Consider the following 18,482-nt stretch of genomic DNA (forward strand, 5'->3'; position numbering starts at 1 on the left):
CGTTCGGTGTATTAATCGCTGACCGTGCGGTTTGATTCACTCGGTCGGTGTATAAATCCCTGTACCGTGCGGTTTGATTCACTCGGTCGGTGTATTAATCCCTGTACCGTGCGGTGTTGATTCACCTCGGTCGGTGTATTAATCCCTGTACCGGTGCGGTTTGATTCACTCGGTCGGTGTGTTAATCACTCTACCGTGCGGTTTGATTCACTCGGTCGGTGTATTAATCCCTGTACCGTGAGGTTTGATTCACTCGGTTCGGTGTATTAATCCTGTACCGTGCGGTTGATTCACTCGGTCGGTGTGGTAATCGCTGTACCGTGTGGTTTGATTCACTCGGTCGGTGTATTAATCCCTGTACCGCGCGGTTTGATTCCACTCGGTCGGTGTGTTAATCGCTGTACCGTGCGGTTTGATTCACTCGGTCGGTGTATTAATCACTGTACCGTGCGGTTTGATTCACTCGGTCGGTGTGTTAATCACTGTACCGTGCGGTTTGATTCACTCGGTCGGTGTGTTAATCGCTGTACCGTGCGGTTTGATTCACTCGGTCGGTGTGTTAATCGCTGTACCGTGCGGTTTGATTCACTCGGTCGGTGTATTAATCGCTGTACCGTGCAGTTTGATTCACTCGTTCGGTGTATTAATCGCTGTACCGTGCGGTTTGATTCACTCGGTCGGTGTATTTATCGCTGTACCGTGCGGTTTGATTCACTCGGTCGGTGTATTAATCCCTGTACCGTGCGGTTTGATTCACTCAGTCGGTGTATTCGCTGTACCGTGGGGTTTGAATGAGTTGGTCGGTGTATTAATCCCTGTACTGTGCGGTTTGATTCACTCGGTCGGTGTATTAATCCCTGTACTGTGCGGTTTGATTCACTCGGTCGGTGTATTAATCCCTGTACCGTGCGGTTTGATTCACTCAGTCGGTGTGTTAATCCCTGTACCGTGCGGTTTGATTCACTCGGTCGGTGTATAATCGCTGTACCGTGCGGTTTGATTCACTCGGTCGGTGTATTAATCGCTGTACCGTGCGGTTTGATTCACTCGGTCATAGAACACAGAACGATACAGCGCAGTACAGGCCCTTCGGCCCTCGATGTTGCACCAACATGGAAAAAAAAACTAAAGGCCATCTAACCTACACTATGCCCTTATCATCCATATGCTTATCCAATAAATTTTTAAATGCCCTCAATGTTGGCGAGTTCACTACTGTTGCAGGTAGTGCATTCCACGGCCTCACCACTCTTTGCGTAAAAAACCCACCTCTGACCTCTGTCCTATATCTATTACCCCTCAATTTAAGGCTATGTCCCCTCGTGCTAGCCACCTCCATCCGCGGGAGAAGGCTCTCACTGTCCACCCTATCTAACCCTCTGATCATTTTGTATGCCTCTATTAAGTCACCTCTTAACCTTCTTCTCTCTAACGAAAACAACCTCAAGTCCATCAGCCTTTCCTCATAAGATTTTCCCTCCATACCAGGCAACATCCTGGTAAATCTCCTCTGCACCCGTTCCAAAGCTTCCACGTCCTTCCTATAATGAGGCGACCAGAACTGTACGCAATACTCCAAATGCGGCCGTACTAGAGTTTTGTACAACTGCAACATGACCTCATGGCTCTGGAACTCAATCCCTCTATCAATAAAGGCCAACACACCATAGGCCTTCTTCACAACCCTATCAACCTGGGTGGCAACTTTCAGGGATCTATGTACATGGACACCGAGATCCCTCTGCTCATCCACACTACCAAGAATTTTACCATTAGCCAAATATTCCGCATTCCTGTTATTCTTTCCAAAGTGAATCACCTCTCACTTCTCCACATTAAACTCCATTTGCCACCTCTCAGCCCAGCTCTGCAGCTTATCTATGTCCCTCTGTAACCTGCAACATCCTTCCACACTGTCTACAACTCCACCGACTTTAGTGTCGTCTGCAAATTTACTCACCCATCCTTCTGCGCCCTCCTCTAGGTCATTTATAAAAATGACAAACAGCAACGGCCCCAGAACAGATCCTTGTGGTACGCCACTCGTAACTGAACTCCATTCTGAACATTTCCCATCAACTACCACTCTCTGTCTTCTTTCAACTAGCCAATTTCTGATCCACATCTCTAAATCACCCTCAATCCCCAGCCTCCGTATTTTCTGCAATAGACGACCGTGGGGAACCTTATCAAACGCTTTACTGAAATCTATATACACCACATCAACTGCTCTACCCTCGTCTACCTGTTCAGTCACCTTCTCAAAGAACTCGATAAGGTTTGTGAGGCATGACCTACCCTTCACAAAACCATGCTGACTATCCCTAATCATATTATTCCTATCTAGATGATTATAAATCGTATCTTTTATAATCCTCTCCAAGACCTTACCCACCACAGACGTTAGGCTCACCGGCCTATAGTTACCGGGGTTATCTCTACTCCCCTTCTTGAACAAAGGGACCACATTTGCTATCCTCCAGTCCTCTGGCACTATTCCTGTAGCCAATGATGACCTAAAAATCAAAGCCAAAGGCTCAGCAATCTCTTCCCTGGCTTCCCAGAGAATCCTAGGATAAATCCCATCAGGCCCCGGGGACTTATCTATTTTCACCTTGTCCAGAATTGCCAACACTTCTTCCCTACGCACCTCAATGCCATCTATTCTAATAGCCTGGGTTTCAGCATTCTCCTCCACAATATTATCTTTTTCTTGAGTGAATACTGACGAAAAGTATTCATTTAGTATCTCGCTTATCTCCTCAGCCTCCACACACAACTTCCCACCACTGTCCTTGACTGGCCCTACTCTTACCCTAGTCATTCTTTTATTCCTGACATACCTATAGAAAGCTTTTGGGTTTTCCTTGATCCTACCTGCCAAAGACTTCTCATGTCCCCTCCTTGCTCGTCTCAGCTCTCTCTTTAGATCCTTCCTCGCTTCCTTGTAACTATCAAGCGCCCCAACTGAAACTTCATGCCTCATCTTCACATAGGCCTCCTTCTTCCTCTTAACAAGAGATTCCACTTCTTTGGTAAACCACGGTTCCCTCGCTCGACCCCTTCCTCCCTGCCTGACTGGTACGTTCTTATCAAGAACATGCAATAGCTGTTCCTTGAACAAGCTCCACATATCCAGTGTGCCCAACCCTTGCAGCCTACTTCTCCAACCAACACATCCTAAGTCATGTCTAATGGCATCATAATTGCCCTTCCCCCAGCTATAACTCTTGCCCTGCGGGGTATACTTATCCCTTTCCATCACTAACGTAAAGGTCACCGAATTGTGGTCACTGTTTCCAAAGTGCTCACCTACCTCCAGATCTAACACCTGGCCTGGTTCATTACCCAAAACCAAATCCAATGTGGCCTCGCCTCTTGTTGGCCTGTCAACATATTGTGTCAGGAAACCCTCCTGCACACATTGTACAAAGAACGACCCATCTAATGTACTCGAACTATATCTTTTCCAGTCAATATTTGGAAAGATAAAGTCTCCCATAACAACTACCCTGTTACTTTCGCTCTTTTCTAGAATCATCTTCGCCATCCTTTCCTCTACATCCCTAGAACTATTAGGTGGCCTATAGAAAGCTCCCAACAGGGTGACCTCTCCTTTCCTGTTTCTAACCTCAGCCCATACTACCTCAGAAGAAGAGTCCCCATCTAGCATCCTTTCCGCCACCGTAATACTGTCCTTGACTAGCAGCGTCACACCTCCCCCTCTTTTGCCCCCTTCTCTGAGCTTACTAAAACACCTAAACCCCGGAACCTGCAACAACCATTCCTGTCCCTGCTCTATCCATGTCTCTGAAATGGCCACAACGTCGAAGTCCCAGGTACCAACCCATGCTGCCAGTTCCCCTACCTTATTTCGTATACACAGGATCTGCTCAGACAAGGAGGAGCGCAACAGACACCTACAGACGCTGAAAGATGCCCTCGTACGAACGGGATATGGCGCTCGACTCATTGATCGACAGTTCCACCGCGCCACAGCAAAAAACCGCACCGACCTCCTCAGAAGACAAACACGGGACACCACTGACAGAGTACCCTTCGTCGTCCAGTACTTTCCTGGGGCGGAGAAACTACGACATCCTCTTCGCAGCCTCCAACACATCATCAGCGAGGATGGACATCTTGCCAAGGTCATCCCCACACCCCCACTACTGGCCTTCAAACAACCGCGCAACCTCAAACAAACCATTGTTTGCAGCAAATTACCCAGCCTTCAGAACAGCAACCACAACACCACAAAACCCTGCCAGGGTAATCTCTGCAAGACATGCCAGATCATCGACATGGACACCACCATTACACGTGGAAACACCACCCACCAGGTACGCGGCGCATACTCGTGCGACTCGACCAATGTAGTGTACCTCATACGCTGCAGGAAAGGATGTCCCGAAGCGTGGTACATTGGCGAGACCATGCAGACACTGCGACAACGAATAAACGGGCATCGTGCGACTATCAACAGGCAGGACTGTTCCCTTCCAGTTGGGGAACACTTCAGCAGTCAAGGACATTCAGCCTCTGATCTCCGGGTCAGCATTCTACAAGGAGGCCTTCAGGAGACGCGACAACGCACAATTGCTGAGCAAAAACTGATAGCTAAGTTCCGCACGCATGAATGCGGACTCAACCGGGATCTGGGATTCATGTCGCATTACATTCGGCCCCCACCAACAAGCCTGGACTTGCAGAGGCCTACCGACTGAACTGGCTTGGGACAATTCACACCTCTTTAACCTGGAGTTACCTCTCTCTCTGCATCTTTGATGATTTGATTGCCTGCAGGTGCTCGCATTCCGGGCATCCCTGACTGTGTCTATATAAACATTTCTGGAACAAGCCTTTCCATTCACCTGAAGAAGGAGCCGTGCTCCGAAAGCTCGTGTTTGAAACAAACCTGTTGGACTTTAACCTGGTGTTGTAAGACTTCTTACTTATTTCGTATACTCCTGGCATTGAAGTAGACACACTTCAAACCACCTACCTGAACACTGGCACCCTCCTGCGAAGTCAAATCTGTGCTCCTGACCTCTATACTCTCAATCTCCCGTACCCCAAAACTACAATCCAGGTTCCCATGCCCCTGCTGAATTAGTTTAAACCCCCCCAAAGAGCACTAACAAATCTCCCCCCCAGGATATTGGTGCCCCTCTGGTTCAGATGTAGACCAACCTGTCTATAGAGGTCCCACCTTCCCCAGAAAGAGCCCCAGTTATCCAGAAATCTGAATCCCTCCCGCCTGCACCATCCCTGTAGCCACGTGTTTAATTGCTCTCTCTCCCTATTCCTCATCTCACTATCACGTGGCACGGGCAACAACCCAGAGATAACAACTCTGTTTGTTCTCGCTCTGAGCTTCCATCCTAGCTCCCTAAAGGCCTGCCTGACATCCTTGTCCCCTTTCCTACCTATGTCGTTAGTGCCAATGTGGACTACGACTTGGGGCTGCTCCCCCTCCCCCTTAAGGACCCGGAAAACACGATCCGAGACATCACTTACCCTTGCACCTGGGAGGCAACATACCAAACGTGAGTCTCTCTCGCTCCCACAAAATCTCCTATCTGTGCCCCTGACTATTGAGTCCCCAATTACTAATGTTCTACTCCTTTTCCCCCTTCCCTTCTGAGCAACAGGGACAGACTCCGTGCCAGAGGCCCGTACCCCATGGCTTACCCCTGGTAAGTCCCCCCCCCCCCCACAAGTATCCAAAAAGGTATACTTGTTACTCAGGGGAACGACCGCAGGGGGTCCCTGCACTGACTGCTTCTTCCCAGTCCCTCTTACAATTACCCATCTATCTCCAGTCTTTGGTGTAACTACTTCCCTAAAGCTCCTATCTATGACCCCCTCTGCCTCCCGAATGATCCGAAGTTCATCCAGCTCAAGCTCCAGGTCCCTAACACGGTTTTTGAGGAGCTGGAGTTGGGTGCACTTCCCACAGATGAAATCAGCAGGGACACTGACGGCGTCCCTTTCCTCAAACATTCTGCAGGAGGAGCATTGTACTGCCTTCCCTGACATCACCTCTAGATTAAAAAAAACAAGAAAAAGAAAAAGAAAGGAAGAGCTTACCTGTATTACCTCAAACCCTGCTCCCGCTGAAAGTTAAGCAAATTTAAAGGCACTCACTCACCTTCACGACAGGCCCCTGCTCCCGCTTCCCAACCACCGTGGGGTGGGGGTGTTGGTTAGAGGAGGAGGTCGGGTGGGAAACACTCACGAAGTGTTTCGGGTTTAACTGTCACTTGCCAACAGCCCCTCCACAAACCACCTTCAACTTAGGCTGACCGCACTGCACGTATGCAAATTCCCCCAGAACAGCTGATCAGTAGCTCTGCTCTGCTGCCCTCTGCTGGATCAACACACGGGCGGTGTGTTAATCGCTGTACCGTGCGGTTTGATTCACTCAGTCGGTGTGTGAATCGCTGTACCGTGTGGTTTGATTCACTTGGTCGGTGTGTTAATCCCTGTACAGCGCGGTTTGATTCACTCAGTCGGTGTATTAATCCCTGTACAGCGCGGTTTGATTCACTCGGTCGGTGTATTAATCGCTGTACAGCGCGGTTTGATTCACTCAGTCGGTGTATTAATCCCTGTACCGTGCGGTTTGATTCACTCGGTCGGTGTGTTAATCCCTGTACCGTGTGGTTTGATTCACTCGGTCGGTGTATTAATCCCTGTACCGTGCGGTTTGATTCACTCGGTCGATGTATTAATCGCTGTACCGTGTGGTTTGATTCATTCGGTCGATGTGTTAATCCCTGTACCGTACGGTTTGATTCACTCGGTCGGTGTATTAATCCCTGTACCGTGCGGTTTGATTCACTCGGTCGGTGTATTAATCGCTGTACCGTGCGGTTTGATTCATTCGGTCGATGTGTTAATCCCTGTACCGTACGGTTTGATTCACTCGGTCGGTGTGTTAATCCCTGTACCGTGCGGTATGATTCACTCGGTCGGTGTGTTAATCCCTGTACCGTGCGGTTTGATTCACTCGTTCGGTGTATTAATCGCTGTACCGTGCGGTTTGATTCACTCCGTCGATGTATTAATCGCTGTACCGTGCAGTTTGATTCACTCGGTCGGTGTGTTAATCCCTGTACCGTGCGGTTTGATTCACTCGGTCGGTGTATTAATCACTGTACCGTGCGGTTTGATTCACTCGGTCGGTGTATTAATCCCTGTACCGTGCGGTTTGATTCACTCGGTCGGTGTATTAATCCCTGTACCGTGCGGTTTGATTCACTCGGTCGGTGTATTAATCCCTGTACCGTGCGGTTTGATTCACTCGGTCGGTGTATTAATCCCTCGACCGTGCGGTTTGATTCACTCGGTTGGTGTATTAATCCCTGTACCGTGTGGTATGATTAACTCGGTCGATGTATTAATCGCTGTACCGTGCGGTTTGATTCACTCAGTCGGTGTATTAATCCCTGTACCGTGTGGTTTGATTCACTCAGTCGGTGTATTAATCCCTGTACCGTGTGGTATGATTAACTCGGTCGATGTATTAATCGCTGTACCGTGCGGTTTGATTCACTCAGTCGGTGTATTAATCCCTGTACCGTGTGGTTTGATTCACTCGGTCGCTGTGTTAATCCCTGTACCGCGCGGTTTGATTCACTCGGTCGGTGTGTTAATCCCTGTACCGCGCGGTTTGATTCACTCGGTCGGTGTATTAATCGCTGTACCGTGCAGTTTGATTCACTCGGTCGGTGTGTTAATCACTGTACCGTGTGGTTTGATTCACTCGGTCGGTGTATTAATCGCTGTACCGTGCGGTTTGATTCACTCGTTCGGTGTATTAATCGCTGTACCGTGCGGTTTGATTCACTCGGTCGGTGTATTAATCGCTGTACCGTGCGGTTTGATTCACTCGGTCGGTGTATTCGCTGTACCGTGGGGTTTGAATGAGTTGGTCGGTGTATTAATCCCTGTACTGTGCGGTTTGATTCACTCGGTCGGTGTATTAATCCCTGTACCGTGCGGTTTGATTCACTCGGTCGGTGTATTAATCCCTGTACCGTGCGGTTTGATTCACTCGGTCGGTGTATTAATCCCTGTACCGTGCGGTTTGATTCACTCGGTCGGTGTATTAATCCCTGTACTGTGCGGTTTGATTCACTCGGTCGGTGTATTAATCCCTGTACCGTGTGGTTTGATTCACTCGGTCGGTGTATTAATCCCTGTACCGTGCGGTTTGATTCACTCGGTCGGTGTATTAATCCCTGTACCGTGTGGTATGATTAACTCGGTCGGTGTGTTAATCCCTGTACAGCGCGGTTTGATTCACTCGGTCGGTGTATTAATCCCTGTACCGTGCGGTTTGATTCACTCGGTCGGTGTGTTAATCCCTGTACCGTGTGGTTTGATTCACTCGGTCGGTGTGTTAATCCCTGTACCGTGCGGTTTGATTCACTCGGTCGGTGTGTTAATCGCTGTGACGTGAGGTTTGATTCACTCGGTCGGTGTGTTAATCGCTGTGACGTGAGGTTTGATTCACTCGGTCGGTGTGTTAATCGCTGTGACGTGAGGTTTGATTCACTCGGTCGGTGTGTTAATCGCTGTACCGTGCGGTTTGATTCACTCGGTCGATGTATTAATCCCTGTACCGTGTGGTTTGATTCACTCGGTCGATGTATTAATCGCTGTACCGTGCGGTTTGATTCACTCGGTTGATGTATTAATCGCTGTGCCATGCAGTATTCTCCACTCTCCTGTGCTCTCTGACTGTGCTGATTTTTGTTTTGCAGTGATGACCATGGCTTCAGTCCCCTGCACTGGGCCTGTCGGGAGGGCCGATCCAATGTTGTTGACATGTTGATAATGCGTGGGGCTCGGATCAATGTGATGAACCGGGGCGATGACACACCTCTGCATCTTGCTGCCAGCCATGGTCACCGGGATATTGTTCAAAAGGTAAGACAGTTTCTCAAACTCCGGTCAATTCGTATCCCTATGCTGTGGAACACTAAAATCGTTTCGAATCAAACGAGTATCTATCCTCTATTTCGCAGTCCAATCCCACTACTCCCCATATCCCTCAATCACAGAATCACAGAATTGATAAGGTGCAGAAAGAGGCCATTCGGCGCATTGTGTCTGACCTGCCCACCAAATCAGCATCGTGACTTTGTGCACTCCCCTTTTTAGTGCCTTTTGCACGCAATCCTGCACATTGGTCCTATTCAAGTTATCATCTATCACCTAATGCGCTCGCGAATTCCTCAGTTGAACCTGCCTCCACCACACTTCGTGTTTGCTTCTTTTATTAATCACTTTAGATCTGCGCTCTTTCATTCTCGATCCTTTTACGAGGATTAGTTTCTCCCTGTCTACTCCATCCAGCCCCCTCATGATTTTTAAAATCTCCATCAAATGTCCTCTTGGCCTTCTCTCCAAGTTGAACAGTGCCAACCTCTCCAATCTATCCTCTACGCAAGTTCCAATCTTAACAGGGAGCCACGGCTTGAAGAGTAAATATCGTCGCTTGGCAACGAGAGGCCCTTGTAAGGGGAAAAAAACTTTCCTTTGTTCTTTAGTTTTAACTGGAAGTTTGGGGTGGGGGGTTGTTAGTGCAGTTAAGATTGTCAGGGAAGGAACATTGCCCATAGCTCTACAAATAGCAGTTGGTGACGGGGAGAGAATGGGAAGGCAGCTCTCAGAGCTTTGCTCAAAGCATTAAAATGCAAGAAAGTAAGCTGCAGAGCAACTATAGGACGGCTGGTTCTAGAAACCTGGAAATAGAACAGGACAATGTTCATGGGTCGCACAAACAAAGCTGTAAAGGAACCAGCTGGTGAGAAGATAGGTTTCCAAAGAAATCCTAAAGTTTGAAATGTTTAGAAGACATTTAGAACAGTACAGCACAGAACAGGCCCTTCGGCCCTCGATGTTGTGCCGAGCAATGATCACCCTACTCAAGCCCACGTATCCACCAGTAACTCTACAACCCCCATTAACCTTATTTTTTTTTTTTCGGACACTAAGGGCAATTTAGCCTGGCCAATCCACCTAACCCGCACATCTTTGGACTGTGGGAGGAAACCGGAGCACCCGGAGGAAACCCACGCACACACGGGGAGGACGTGCAGACTCCGCACAGACAGTGACCCAGCCGGGAATTGAACCTGGGACCCTGGAGCTGTGAAGCATTTATGCTAACCACCATGCTACCGTGCTGCCCCGTGCTACCGTGCTGCCCCTTAGGACAATCTTAGGACAATCTGAGAAACAAATTTTAATGTAATTGGGAAGACACTGTTGGCTGAATATCAGATTTTGTGTTAACAGTGGAAGGCAGTCAAGATAAAGAAATCGTGAAGGGTTGGTGTAAAAGCCTGGAGTGGATTCGCTGGTAAAAGTGGAGTGGAGGTTCTGCTCACAAGTTTCTGGGAAACCTGTCTGGTTTTTGCAATGCAAACTGCTTAGGAAAGCATAATTATGAGAGATGATTTAAAGCGTATTTGTGGAAGTAAAGTTTGGAATCCCATTCCCACCTTTCCCCCATATCTCTCACTCCCACCTACCCACTTTTTCCCCATATCCCTCAGTTACATTTGTGTTTTCAACCAGTGTCAGTTTCCCCAGGAACCTGAAGTTACTTTTCCACTTCAACCCTAGTCTTCTGAGAATTCTGTGCTGAACTTTTCTTTGCTGTTTGCGACAGGTATGTGTGGTGTGAGTGGAACAGATGTTGTGTGTACGGCGCAGGTATGTGTGGTGTGGGTGGTACAGGTATGTGGTGTGTATGTTACAGGTATGTGTGGTATGTACAGCACAGGTATGTGTGGTGTGGGTGGTATAGGTATGTGGTGTGTATGGTACAGGTATGTATGGTGTGTACGGCACAGGTATGTGTGGTCTGGGTGGTACAGGTATGTGGTGTGTATGGTACAGGTATGTGTGGTCTGGGTGGTACAGGTATGTGTGGTCTGGGTGGTACAGGTATGTGGTGTGTGTGGTACAGGTATGTATGGTGTGTACGGCACAGGTATGTGTGGTCTGGGTGGTACAGGTATGTCCGATTTGGATGGAATGAGTAGTGAATACCTTCATTGTGAGTTGTTGCATTGCCAACAGAATTTCAGTTCCCTCTCTGTTTATTGCTCTTTAATCTGTGGCTTTATCTCGTGGAGTATCTCATAGGTTGGCTGCAAATAGCAGACTGAGATACAAGAAGGTCTGTGCATCACAGAAGCTTGCCCATCTCCCATCATTCAGGACTTGTGAGGGCTTGGTGTTGTGTGTAGTGCTATCTCCAGCAGGCAAGAAACTCATTACTGTTGTAATCTACCCCACCGAAGGACAATCCAATTTTCAGAGGGAAGTTTTACCTTCCTTGGGATAGAGGCATCCTCTGTTTTGATTGAAGTTATTTATATAATTTTTGTTTCAAAAATTGAAGCCTGATTTTCCCCTAATTTTCTCAACCGTCTTGAGGACTGAGTGTTTTGCTGCATGCTAACTGTGGATTGGTTTTGCATCCAAAGGGGTGCACGGGGTTAGCACTGCTGCCTCACGGCGCTGGGGGCCCGGGTTTGATCCCAGCCCCGGGTCACTCCGTGTGGAGTTTGCACATTCTCCCTTTGTCGGCGTGGGTCTAACCCCCACAACCCTAAGATGTGCAGGGTCGGCAGATTGGCCACATTAAATTGCCCCTTAATTGGAATACAAATAATTGGGTACTCTAAATTTTAAAAAAATGTTTTGCATCAAAAGTTTGGTGTTGCGGTTCATTATTTCTTATAAATGGGACAGTTATAGAATCACCACAGTGCAGAAAGAGGCCATTTGGCCCATCAAGTCTGCACCGACCCACTGAAGAGCATCCTACCTTGGCCCCCCCCCCACCACCCTATCCCCACTTAACATTTTGGACATTAAGGGCCAATTTAGCGTGCGCAATCCACCTAACCTGCACATCTTTGGAGAGTGTTGCAATCTTGAATTTAAAATAAATTCTCACCCTCTGGTAGTCGAGTTGATGAGACGGGTTATTGAAGGATTCGATACAGTGTGGTTTGAGACCTCCCTCTCCATTCTCTACCCACTCCCTCCCTGCCATTCCCATTATGCAATCTCTTCTGTCCTCACCTCACTTCTCAGTTTCCCCATCACCTCTTCCCCTTCTGCTCCCATCTCCCCCATCCCCTCCCCTACCACCCCTTCCCTCCTGAGCCTGTCGTGGAGATTGGTCCTTGGTCTAGCGGGACAGGTTAGATGGTAATGAGCTTGCGGGTTTCAGCAAGAAGGTTGAGTGAAGGTGTTACAATTGGGCTCAGTGTTCCCAGGTTAAAGGGAAGGAAACAAATCAGCTGGGTTCCTATTCCTGAGCGGCGTCTGGTGATTCTTGAATTGTTGCTGTACACATGTTTACATGTGTGTACATTTGTGTGCGTGTTTGCATGATGGTGTTTGTATCTGGGCTGGTTTAGTACAGGGCTAAACTGGCTTTGAAAGCAGACCAAGGCAGACCAGCAGCACGCTTCAATTCCCGTACCAGCCTCCCTGAACAGGCGCCGGAATGTGGCGACTAGGGGCTTTTCACAGTAACTTCATTTGAAGCCTATTTGTGACAATAAGCAATTTTCATTTCATTTCATCTGCATACTTGTGTCTCGAGTAAAGAGAAGATTGCTTTTGGCTTTTATGGTTTCCCTGGTTGAATGTCCTGCTCGTGCCTGTTGCTGAGACTGACGCAGGGAAACCCGAGGGAATCGATGGACGAGCAGGGGGAGCCATTCGTGTTAACTGTTGATGGTACATTCTTTCTCTTTGGTCATTACATCTTGCCCTCGTGATGTTCAGCGACTGAATGGATCACCTTCTGTATTTCTCGCTGCAGCTTATCCAATGTAAAGCAGATGTCAGCGCTGTGAATGAACATGGAAACACACCACTGCACTATGCCTGTTTCTGGGGTCATGACGAGGTGGCTGAGGTGAGAGTTTATATAACACTGAACATGGTGTCTGAGATGCCAGAGGTCAGATTGTGCAGAGTGAACATACAAATTGCCAACATGAGTGGACCAATCAGCCCTCAAACCTGCTCCCACCGGTTAGCATAACATCTGTCGCAGGGAAAATGCTGGAGTTTATTATAAAGGATGTGATAGCAGAACACTGAAAATATCAATGGGATTAGACAAAGTCAACATGGATTTATGAAAGGGAAATCTCGTTTGACAAACCTACTGGAGTTATCCGAGGGTGTAATTAGTAGAATAGATAAGGGAGAACCAGTGAATGTGGTGTATTTGGATTTTCAGAAAGCTTTTGATAACGTCCCACGTCAGAGGTTAGTGTGTAAAATTAAAGCGCATGGGATTGGGGTAATATATTGTCATGGACTGAGAATTGATTAACAGCCAAACAAAGATTGGGAATAAATGGGTCTTTTTCAGTATGGCAGGCAGTAACTAATGACGTCCCACATGGATCAGTGTTTGGGCTACAACTATTCCGAATATACATCAATGATTTGGACAAAGGAACTAAAAGCAATATTTCCCAGTTTGCTGACATCACAAAACTTGGTGGGAATATGAATGGTGAGGCAGATGACACGGCAGACGCAGTGTAACTGGTAAATGGCAGATTATTATTTAAGTGGTGATAGATTGGGAAATGTTGATAAACAAAGAGACCCGGGTGTCTTAGTGCCACCATGCCGTGTTTCTGACTGTAAGGGACTCTTCATGTACCTTTCAAAACTTTTACAGCCAGTTTTTATGTTTCCTGCAAGCTTACTCTCGTATTCTGTTTCCCCTTCTTCATCAATCCCTTGGTCCACTTTTGCTGAATTCTAAACTGCTCCCAATCCTCAGACCTGTTAATTTTTTGGCTAATTTGTATACCCCTTTCTTCGATCTAATAGTATCTCTAATTTCCCCTGTAAGCAATGGTTTATGTCTATCTCCTTTTGACAAAACTTAATTTCTTGTTGCGGTCTTTTGGCCTTAGATCCACATTTAACATTGAAAATGCCAATGTAACCAATGATAATGGGAAGTGTCATGTTTAGTGTGTCCCAGTGATAATGTGGAGACAGCTGCCGTTACAGTGGGGTGCAGCTCCAACCTAGTCCCATACTGCACTGGCATCTATGTGACAGGACACCCACTTGTGATAAATTTGGTGTCTCTTCCCTTTCAGGATCTGGTGCTGAATGGAGCCCTAGTCAGCATCTGTAGTAAGTATGGAGAGACTCCATTGGACAAGGGAAAGATCCACTTGCGGGAGATATTGAAGGGTATGTATGCTGTTATATCCAACTCATCAGATGTTGGAAGTTCAGATAAAACTCAAATTGCCTGTGACTTTGCTGCATACGTGTCTGTATATACACACTCTCACTCTCTGAGTGACACAGATGGAGACATGAGAAACTTACTCCATAGAACCAAATAGCGACCAGAGTCCACCAACTGTGTCAGATAGCAAAGGGAAATTGAATTATCAGTACGGTAGTGGCAGCAGTACCATTGATGCTGGTTAATGGTGATCAGAATGGCCATTTTGTTCTTCGGGTGATTAGGCAGACTGTAATCCATCTGTATCTTAACCCACTTGCCCTTCTTTGCTCAAGCACATCTGACCTTCATGTTTTTATATGCTCCTTCCGTGGGATATGGGCGGCTCTGGGTGGACCATCATTTGTGGCCCATCCCTGTTGGTGATGTTAGGAAACATTTCACACAAAGAGGAGCGGAAATCTGGAATGCTCTCCTTGAAAAGGCAGTGGCTTCTGGGTGAACTGAAATGGGGACACCAATCTGCAGATTTTTATTGGCTAAGAGTTTCAAGGGCAGAGGAAAGCTTAGTATATGAAATTAAGGTACATATCTAATAAAACAGTGGATCAGGCTCGAGGGGCTGAATAGCCTCCTCCTCTGGCACTGTTTCCTATACATTATGAACTCATCAATAAGGAGAATTGATTAATCAAAAGAAACTGCTGATAAAAAAGAACTGAGACATTGTGGACTGGACTAAAATCATTGAGTCTGCTCACCTTTTAACTGCTGGGCAGTTATTACAACAGTGGGACTGCTGCCCATGCCTGGTTGAGTGCAGTGGTACCTTGCGCTGCCCATGCCTGGTTGAGTGCAGTGGTACCTTGCGCTGCCCATGCCTGGTTGAGTGCAGTGGTACCTTGCGCTTCCCATGCCTGGTTGAGTGCAGTGGTATCTTGCGCTGCCCATGCCTGGTTGAGTGCAGTGGTACCTTGCGCTTCCCATGCCTGGTTGAGTGCAGTGGTATCTTGCGCTTCCCATGCCTGGTTGAGTGCAGTGGTATCTTGCGCTTCCCATGCCTGGTTGAGTGCAGTGGTATCTTGCGCTGCCCATGCCTGGTTGAGTGGTACCTCTGTCATGTGAGAGTACCTTTAAGAAATGGGTGTTTATCAGTGGGTGTGTATATAAATATCTGCAGTGAGAGTACCTTTAAGAAATGGGTGTTTATTACTGCAGTGATGTCAGAGAGTGGGTGGAGCTGGGCTGTCTGTCAGCTTTTTACTTTGGTTTTTGAGAGGCTGCGGGGTATGTTTTAGTTTCGTTTTCAGTGTTGGAGCTGAAGCCAGAGCGAGCAGGTGTACTGCTGTTCTCTCTGCCATCAAAAGACTATCTCTTGATCATTTGGTGAATTCAGAATTATAAATGTTTTCAGTAGTGACTTTAAACAGATATGCTTCTGTTTAAAAGTCTTGATTTTAAGTCTTCTGGATGTTAAAAGGACAGTTTACAGATTACTTAGTGTTGTATTCTTTGGGGGTTGTATTTGAATTGATGGTTACTAAGATGTTCACTGTATGTTTTAAAAAGGTTAACTTGAGTTCATAGAATAAACATTGTTTTTCTTTAAAAAATACTTTTCCATTTCTGCTATGCCACACCTGTAGAGTGGGCCGTGTGCTCCCCATACCACAATCTATTAAAAGTTGTGGGTCAGGTGAACTCCATGATACACTTTGGGGTTCTCTAAACCCTGACCCACAACATCTCGCAGGGATCCATTCCACATGGAGCTTTGTCATTCTGGCTGGGTGTCCGTGCCTTGGCCCAGTGTCTGTGGTGGCACAGGTTTGGGAAGTGCTGTGCGATTGATGTCTGGCACTGAGTTTGAGAGGCTCCTTCACTCTCTCTGAAATGCCCCCGTGTTGGTTTCCTTCTCCAATTGATCAAGTACTTCTGTTCAATTTTATTCTCATTGTAAACTCTTTATCTCCTCCCACAGAACGTGCAGAGAAGCTTGGCCAGAGTCTGACGAAAGTACCCTACAAGGACACCTTCTGGAAAGGAACAACACGCACTCGCCCCAGTCAGTCAACCCCCAGCTTGTATTCAGAATTGATCATAGTGTAATTGTAATTCAGAATTGATCATGGTGTAATTGTAATTCAGAATTGATCATGGTGTAATTGTAATTCAGAATTAATCATGGTGTAATTGTAATTCAGAATTGGTTATAGTGTAATTCGGAATTGATCATTGCGTAATTCAGAATTGATCACGGTGTAATTCAGAATTGATCACGGTGTAATTCAGAATTGATCATAGTGTAATTATAATTCAAAATTGATCATAGTGTAATTGTAATTTAGAATTGATTATAGTGTAATTGTAATTCAGAATTAATGATGGTGTAATTCAGAATTGATCATGGTGTAATTCAGAATTGATCATAGTGTAATTGTAATTCAGAATTGATCATGGTGTAATTCAGAATTGATCATTGTTTAATTCAGAATTGATCATAGTGTAATTGTAATTCAGAATTGATCATGGTGTAATTCAGAATTTTTTTTTTTTAAATTTAGATTACCCAATTATTTTTTCCAATTAAGGGGCAATTTAGCGTGGCCAATCCACCTAATGTGCACATTTTTTTTTGGGTTGTGGGGGCGAAACCCACGCAGACACGGGGAGAATGTGCAAACTCCACACGGACAGTGACCCAGAGCCGGGATCGAACCTGGGACCTCAGCGCCGTGAGGCGGTTGTGCTAACCACTAGGCCACCGTGCTGCCCATGGTGTAATTCAGAATTGATCATTGTTTAATTCAGAATTGATCATCGTGTAATTCAGAATTGATCATGGTGTAATTCGGAATTGATCATGGTGTAATTCGGAATTGATCATTGTGTAATTCAGAATTGATCATTGCGTAATTGAGCATTGATCATGGTGTAATTCAGAATTGATCATGGTGTAATTCAGAATTGATCATGGTGTAATTCTGAATTGATTATGGTGTAATTCAGAATTGATCATGGTGTAATTCAGAATTGATCATGGTGTAATTGTAATTCAGAATTGATCAATGTGTAATTCAGAATTGATCATGGTGTAATTCTGAATTGATTATGGTGTAATTCTGAATTGATTATGGCGTAATTCAGAATTGATCATTGCGTAATTGAGCATTGATCATGGTGTAATTCAGAATTGATCATGGTGTAATTCAGAATTGATCATGGTGTAATTCAGAATTGATCATGGTGTAATTCTGAATTGATTATGGTGTAATTCAGAATTGATCATCGTGTAATTCCGAATTGATCATGGTGTAATTCGGAATTGATCATGGTGTAATTCGGAATTGATCATTGTGTAATTCAGAATTGATCACTGTGTAATTCAGAATTGATCACGGTGTAATTCAGAATTGATCATGGTGTAATTCGGAATTGATCATAGTGTAATTGTAATTCAGAATTGATCATGGTGAAATTCAGAATTGATCATGGTTTAATTCAGAATTGATCATGGTGTAATTCGGAATTGATCATGGTGAAATTCAGAATTGATCATGGTGTAATTGTAATTCAGAATTGATCATAGTGTAATTGTAATTCAGAATTGATCATTGTGTAATTCAGAATTGATCACTGTGTAATTCAGAATTGATCACGGTGTAATTCAGAATTGATCATGGTGTAATTCAAAATTGATCATACTGTAATTGTAATTCAGAATTGATCATGGTGAAATTCAGAATTGATCATGGTTTAATTCAGAATTGATCATTGTTTAATTCAGAATTGATGATAGTGTAATTCAGAATTGATCATGGTGCAATTCGGAATTGATCATTGTGTAATTCAGAAGTGATCACGGTGTAATTCAGAATTGATCATGGTGTAATTGTAATTCAGAATTGATCATAGTGTAATTGTAATTCAGAATTGATCATTGTGTAATTCAGAATTGATCACTGTGTAATTCAGAATTGATCACGGTGTAATTCAGAATTGATCACGGTGTAATTCAGAATTGATCATGGTGTAATTCAGAATTGATCATACTGTAATTGTAATTCAGAATTGATCATGGTGTAATTGAGAATTGATCATAGTGTAATTGAGAATTGATCATTGTTTAATTCAGAATTGATGATAGTGTAATTCAGAATTGATCATGGTGTAATTCAGAATTGATCATGCTGTAATTGAGAAT

At 45.6% G+C, this 18,482-nt stretch overlaps 1 protein-coding gene across 1 annotated transcript in view; it reads left to right on the top strand.

Annotated features, from left to right (window-relative positions):
- ilk (integrin-linked kinase) overlaps nucleotides 1–18,482 on the top strand; it is a 136,542-nt gene that overhangs the window by 78,607 nt on the left and 39,453 nt on the right. Inside the window, exons 3-6 of the mRNA XM_038818234.1 lie at nucleotides 8,775–8,940; nucleotides 12,869–12,964; nucleotides 14,181–14,277; nucleotides 16,260–16,343. Coding sequence (XP_038674162.1) covers nucleotides 8,775–8,940; nucleotides 12,869–12,964; nucleotides 14,181–14,277; nucleotides 16,260–16,343 — 443 coding nt within the window. The remainder of the gene's footprint in view (nucleotides 1–8,774; nucleotides 8,941–12,868; nucleotides 12,965–14,180; nucleotides 14,278–16,259; nucleotides 16,344–18,482) is intronic.

Source organism: Scyliorhinus canicula, chromosome 14 (assembly GCF_902713615.1).
Source record: "Scyliorhinus canicula chromosome 14, sScyCan1.1, whole genome shotgun sequence".
NCBI lineage: Eukaryota > Metazoa > Chordata > Chondrichthyes > Carcharhiniformes > Scyliorhinidae > Scyliorhinus > Scyliorhinus canicula.